The sequence below is a fragment of the Macrobrachium nipponense genome, chromosome 18, assembly GCF_015104395.2.
Source record: "Macrobrachium nipponense isolate FS-2020 chromosome 18, ASM1510439v2, whole genome shotgun sequence".
NCBI lineage: Eukaryota > Metazoa > Arthropoda > Malacostraca > Decapoda > Palaemonidae > Macrobrachium > Macrobrachium nipponense.
In genome coordinates, this window is record NC_087211.1 from 61,164,262 (window position 1) to 61,171,094 (window position 6,833).

The window sequence follows — 6,833 nt, forward strand, 5'->3', positions numbered from 1 at the left end:
ACATACAACAAGGAGCTGAAGGAGACTTCATGTACTATACTCTGTTTTTTTCCATCTGTCCATCCGGCTGTGGTGTATGCGTATGGTAACACTGCGTCCCGGGATTTAGATAGTTACATTCAGCTTATATTCAACAATAATAATAATATCCTATTTCGAATGTTAATGGTGTAATTAGCATACAATAATTTATTAAAACACTTTTCAGTTGCAAATGTACACCCAGATATCCTTTTATTTACCTAAAACTTACACATAGCGTAACTATTTAAAGCCCGGGACGCAGTGTTACCATGCGAAAACACCACAGGCGGATGGACAGATGGAAAAAAACAGAGTATAGTAAGTGTCCATTTATTAAATATGCTGACGTTTCGAGGACACAGCCTCATTTTCAAAGCTTAAAAACGTAATTATAATATTGTTGGATTTCTGTTTCATGGCAGGGCAAGAAAGAACACAGAATTCGTTGTTTCATATATTATGTAAACTTAACTGTATGGCAGCTTAACAGAAACTAAATATACATTGTAGATTTCATTAATAGGTAAACAGTAATAATTACAGTACTCAACAGTTTGAGTAAAAGGTACAATTATAATAAATACATTGTTACGTATAAATACAGTATGTAGTTATACAACTAATTACACCAAAGTGTAGTTAGCAATCTCACACCTCCCCCCAAGATGGCAGGTGCAATACAAGGATACCTGGCATCTTAAGGTCCTTATTTAGTATATGATTTCGAGTCCCATCTTATTTCTAAACGCTCTGGTGCCCGTGTCTGACGTCCACTACGTCGTACTGGTAAGGCAACTGATAACTGAGTATCAGGCTTAGGTGATGTTGCAGGTGATCTACGATCTCCATATCCTGAAGCTTCGCCACCCAACACCGAGATAGGCGGAGAAATAATGTCTCCTGGCATAAAAGGGTGATGAGGTCGTAGGAACCTCCGATTTCTCCAATAGATGCGCCCACTCCCAGTCTTCACGAGGTAATCCCTCCTCGTGCCAATTCCGACCACAACTCCTGGTTTATCCCATCGTTTTGTCTTAGGGTCCTGCAGATCCACGTACATACCAAGGTTCAGCTTAGAGAGTGGTCTAGCAGTGGCATCATACCGTTCCTTTGCCTGCTGCCGAAGGTACTTAGCCTTTATGTCACATTCGTCAGCTGTACGTTGCCATTCCTTTGCAAATGAACGATGATGAGCCGGAATCCTGGAACGCAAAGGATGTCCAAACAAGATTTGCGCTGGAGATCTACCGTCCGCCCGTGGAGTATTCCTGAGCTCAAGAAGCCCTCGTGCGAACTCATCCTCATCCAGCTTGCCATTTCTTGTGGTCGTCAAAATCAACTTCTTGATGATCTTCACGGTAGCTTCGGCATGACCATTTGCTTTTGGATTATAGGGCGATGTTACACGGTGTTCCACCCCCCATCGAGCAAGGAAACGCCGCAATGTTGATGAAGCGAACTGCGGTCCTCCATCCGTTTTCAGTACTACAGGCACACCTGTGTCTGAAAATATTGGCCTCAACAAACTAACTAGTTGAGCTGCAGAAGTTGATCCATTGCACGAAGATACATACGGCCAACCTGATAGGCGATCAACGTACACAAGAAATGTCTTGTCAGAGATATGAAAATAATCAGCAGACACGGACTCAAATACTCGACTTGGCAAGTCTTCCTGCATCAAAGGCTCATTCTGCTGACCTGGTAACAGCTCTCGGCAACGAGAACAAGACTTCACTGTATTCTCAACGTCCCTGTCAATCCCTGGCCAATATATAGTCTGGCGTGCTCGACGCTTGGTGCGGTCCACTCCTTGGTGAGCGTCATGTAGACACTGTAAAGTTTCGCTACGCAGGCTGCGAGGTATGAGAAGTCTGGGTCCGTAAACTATCAAACCATCATCCACGGCCAGCATGTCCCGATTCCCCAGTATGCTTGCAACTCTTCTGGTAAGCTATGCTTATGATCTGGAAATCCTTTCATTATTACATCTCTTAATGACTGATATTCACCATCATGTGCAGAAGCATCACGAATCTTATCCAGCGTCTGGTCCCGTAGAGGTGTTAATCTTATGCCCTCCTCACAAGTAGCTAATAAAGACGATACAACAGCAGCGTGCAATGGATCTGCATCATCCAGTAAATCATTGTCCTCAACAAGGTTCTGAACTGGTGAACGAGAGAGTGCATCCGGCATGCTGTGACATTTCCCACTTTGCCACGTGCAGCAAAAGTAAATCTGCAGAGTTTTATTCTCATACGCTGCAGTCGAGGATTTTCTATTTCTCCAAGAAGTTTTGAATTGAGAATAGGAACAAGTGGTCGATGGTCTACTACCAGGTCAAAATAAGGCAAAGACCAGCCAAGTAAACACTGCATTTCCTCACTGCCCAAAGTACAGCAGCCATCTCAACCTCAATTACGGCATACCTAGTTTCCGCATCCGTTAAAAACCTGGATCCACACTGGATGAGCTTCCAAGCCTCTCCATGTTGTTGCAGCAAAACAAACCCAATACCATGCAACTTGGATGCGTCAGTTTGAAGCATAGTAGGTAAAGATGCATCAAAATGAGCTAAAACAGGAGGAGCTATGAGTGCTTCTTTAGTTTTCTCGAAAGCCACGTCATGTTGAGGGGTCCAGCACCACTCATTCCGAGGTTTAAGCAGGTCCCTGAGTGGCTGTGCAGCAGCTGCAATCGCAGAAGAAAAGCTCCCAAGCTGATTGGTTAAACCCATGAATGACCTAAGATCAGTGGTATTTTGTGGCTTTGGAAATTCAGCTATAGCTCTCACCTTCCGAGAATCCACACTATAACCTTCATGATTTATACTGTAACCACAAAATTCAACATTAGGTTGAGCAAATAAAATCTTGTCAGGATTTAAGGTCATTCCAAATTTGTCACATTTTTGCACAAGTGTGATCACATGGGCTAAGTGGTCACGGTAACTAGAATCATACACCAAAATATCATCAACAATTTTGACAGTACGTGGAATATCTCCCAAAGCTTGATCTCCTCGACGATTGTACTCATCTCCAGATGATATAAGCCCCATTACGGCTCGTTTGAATTTGTAACGTCCCCAAGGTGTGATGAAGCAAGTAAGATCCTGATCTTCTTCAGCAATTTTGATTTGGAAGTATCCCATCTTCGCATCCAAAGTAGTGAACCACCTGGCTCCAGCATCCATTGACGATATAGCATCATGAGGGGATCGAACTGGATATGTAGGTCTGCGCACATAGCGGTTAAGTCTTGTAAGGTCTACACACAACCGCACACCACCCATCTTCTTTGCAATAGGGACCATCGGATGACACCATTCGGTGGGGTAATCAACCTCACCAATTATATCCTTAGCAAGCAAGTCATCTAGCTGGGCTTTAATATCCGATCTCCAACAATACGGAATGGTGCGTGGTGCGGTCACTGCAAAAGGACGTGCATCTGCTGACAGCTGAATCCTCATAGGACCTCCCTGCATTTCCCTTAGAGTAGCTGAAGCATCAAATACATGAGGATAAGCAGAAATGATGGAAGCTGCATGTTCTGCACGCTCTGCTTCTGTAGGGTCTCTGCTGTGTGGCCATCTTGGCAATGCCACTGGTACAGACACCAAACTACTGGTACTTGCAGACTGCACAACATCCTGTGTGTTAGAAATCACTTGTGGCTCCAAAACCTTCCTGGTTCTCGATGCTATATGTGGTTGCGACACTGAACATGTAACATGCTGTATTTGCGCTGGAAAGTTTTCTGGTAATATTCCCAGTGCTACACAATCAAACCAGCTCAGAAGTGCACCTTTCACTTCCTTGACAACTGACACAACTGTTGTCGTACTACGATTCCCCAAAGTTAAAAAAGCCTCAAAAGTACCCATGTTAGTGAGAGGTTGACGATCTGCTGCAATAAGACTACCCATAATGATCGGCTCCAGTGAACTCTCATGAATTCCAAGAGATTTAGCGTTCTCAAGTCCTATCACAGTTGTCTCCGCTCCAGAGTCAGGTGTCCACATAACTGAACTTGATCCTTTGGGGTGAGTGGTACTGATGCAAATCTGAGGGGTTGGACGTGATGACGCACAGTTGCTGTAAACATCTCCAATGACACGATACAGATTTTGCTTTGAAGGCTGGAACGTGCTTTTATTATTCGTTTTCTTCTTCTGAGGAGACAGTGGCTGTCCCTTTGACCTGCACACCACTGCGAAGTGACCTTTCTTACCACATTGTTTGCAGTCCCTGTTTAGAGCTTTGCATGCCATCTTATCACGATGGCGCTCACCTCCGCACCTAAAGCACTGCTGCTTTAAATGTGCTGCCTTCTGACCTTGCTTGTATTGGGACACTCTTGAAACATTATACTTTTCACTGCCCCAAATAACAGCACGACTGGCATTTGCATTTTCCGATGCTCTGCAAATATCAATAGCCATCTGCAAAGTGAGCTTCTTTTCTTCTAACATACGTTTCAAAGCCTCTTCATCTCTGGTTCCAACGACAATCCTGTCTCGTAGTCTGCTGTCCATGCAGGTTTCGCAAAAATCACAGAAAGAAGCAATCTCTTTAATGCCGCACAAAAAATCATCGAAGGTCTCGTGCAACTCCTGGACTCTTGTATGAAAGTCGCGTCGGTCCACGATGACATTCCTTTGGTTGCGCAAGTGCAACTCCATGGCATCCAATATAGTCTTCAAGTCTGCTCCATCATCCAGTGAGAGACCATATCTCAGAGTGCGGGTCCAATCATCGTCTAGCACGGAAAACAATGCTGACCGCTGCTCAGCAAGAGAGAGAGATGACATTCTTGTCAACACTGCATGTCCCTCATACTTGTGACGCCACGAACCAAACTCTTTAAGAGATACAGAAGACGACAAGTGTGGTGCAGGAACTGCTCTTGCCTGAGACTGATTCCCATGATGTCCCGAGGTACCAGCAAAACCCTCTAGAATTGCGGTTAAACGTTCTTCCCTTTTCGTAGCTGCTTCTTGGGCATGATGAGCCATCTCTGCTTGCCTTGCTACAAGTGCTGCCAGTTGTTCGATTTGCTTCTCCATCGTTTACGGGTACTAAAGATTTAGCACTGTACTTCTTGAACGACAGTAGACAGCATAAACAAAACCAATCACTGCGCCATGTTGTATTTCTGTTTCATGGCAGGGCAAGAAAGAACACAGAATTCGTTGTTTCATATATTATGTAAACTTAACTGTATGGCAGCTTAACAGAAACTAAATATACATTGTAGATTTCATTAATAGGTAAACAGTAATAATTACAGTACTCAACAGTTTGAGTAAAAGGTACAATTATAATAAATACATTGTTACGTATAAATACAGTATGTAGTTATACAACTAATTACACCAAAGTGTAGTTAGCAATCTCACAAATATATAAAAATATTATAAAGACTTAAGAATTAAGAAATTTATAAAATTAAAAGATACTTAAACTTTAAACAAAAATTGAAATATTAAAAAACTAATATGCAACAGACAAAATGAAAGAAACAGGACGGGAACCAAGGACCTAATGACATAAAAATTCAGACAGGGGCACACTCAAGACAGGTACAGTGTTGTGAAGGTAGTTTGATTGTTTAAAGAAGGAACAAGCTTCTTGATATATAACGATTCAGTTATTACTAATTGATGAGGTGAGGTGGCTCTGGAGAGAATTTTAAAATGTTTATATTCAATATGTTGTTTACATTTTTCGGCATGATCACGTACATTAGAAAATTCAGGATTAGTTAATTTATTGCCTGTTCTGTTACTAACTCCCCGATGACAATCAATTCTCACTTTTAGTAGGCGACGAGAAGCCTTCACATATTTCCCCACCTTACATTTGGGGCAAGTATATAAATAAACGACATTGGAAGTCATCAAGGAGCTTAGTTTGTCTTTATGTTTAAAAAGAGAAGCAATGGTTAACGGGTTCTTGGGTATAACTCTACTGTTAACTGCCGGGAGGTGTCGGTGAATAAGGTCATTTAACTGAACATAAAAGGACTTATCATGAATAAAAGGAATACTGAAGTAAAATGCCAACTTAGGTACAGAAGGAATATTAAAAACAGGAACAAACTTACGATTAAGAAAATTATACAATTGTTTTAAAGAAAAGCTTGGATGGGTAGCTATTTCTAAAAAATACTTCTGGAGAATTGAGATTTCTTGGTGGAAACCAAACCAAGTGGAGGATAAAGTATAGGCCCTTTGGAAGAGAGTACTTAAGGAGTTTAATTTAAAATTAAAATGACAACTGCTATAAAAATTTGTACCTAAGCCAGTAAATGTTTGTTTTCTAAAAATAGAAGTACAGAAGCCCTGCTCGTTACGGGACACAAGTATATCCAAAAATGCAAGTTTATTGTTTTCTTTGTAATCAATCGTGAACTTAATGTTAGGATGGGCTAGATTGGCGTATTCAAGAAACTGATCGGCTTGCTCTTTACTTCTAAAAAGCAAGGTGTCGTCTACCTATCGTTTGTTAAATAACGGCAGAAAAGAGAGGGGACAGTTGTCCAGCAACTGTTCCTCTAGATGGCACATAAAGATGTTAGAAAAAACTGGGCCAAGAGGACTGCCCATGGCCATACCTTCAACCTGAGTGTAAGCTGTATTATTAAAAATAAAGGCAGTGTCCTGCACTGCCAGTTGCAACATTTTCTTAAAATTATCATAATTAAAACCGTGAAATAAAATATTTCGTTGGGTAAAAATTTTGTCTAAGATTATTTGTATTGTCTCTTCCACAGGGACATTGGTAAAAAGAGACTCTACA

General features: G+C 41.7%; 1 protein-coding gene across 1 annotated transcript; it reads right to left on the reverse strand.

Moving 5' to 3' along the window:
- Positions 1 to 424: 424 nt before the first annotated feature.
- On the reverse strand, positions 425 to 1,939 carry LOC135196610 (uncharacterized protein K02A2.6-like). The gene has a single exon (XM_064223450.1). It carries the CDS (start codon positions 1,937 to 1,939, stop codon positions 731 to 733), a length of 1,209 nt encoding a protein of 402 aa, XP_064079520.1. The 3' UTR covers positions 425 to 730.
- Positions 1,940 to 6,833: the final 4,894 nt, after the last annotated feature.

Excerpts from the sequence above, each read along its gene's own strand:
- LOC135196610 (XM_064223450.1), bottom strand. The coding sequence starts at position 1,939 with ATGCTGGCCGTGGATGATGGTTTGATAGTTTACGGACCCAGACTTCTC.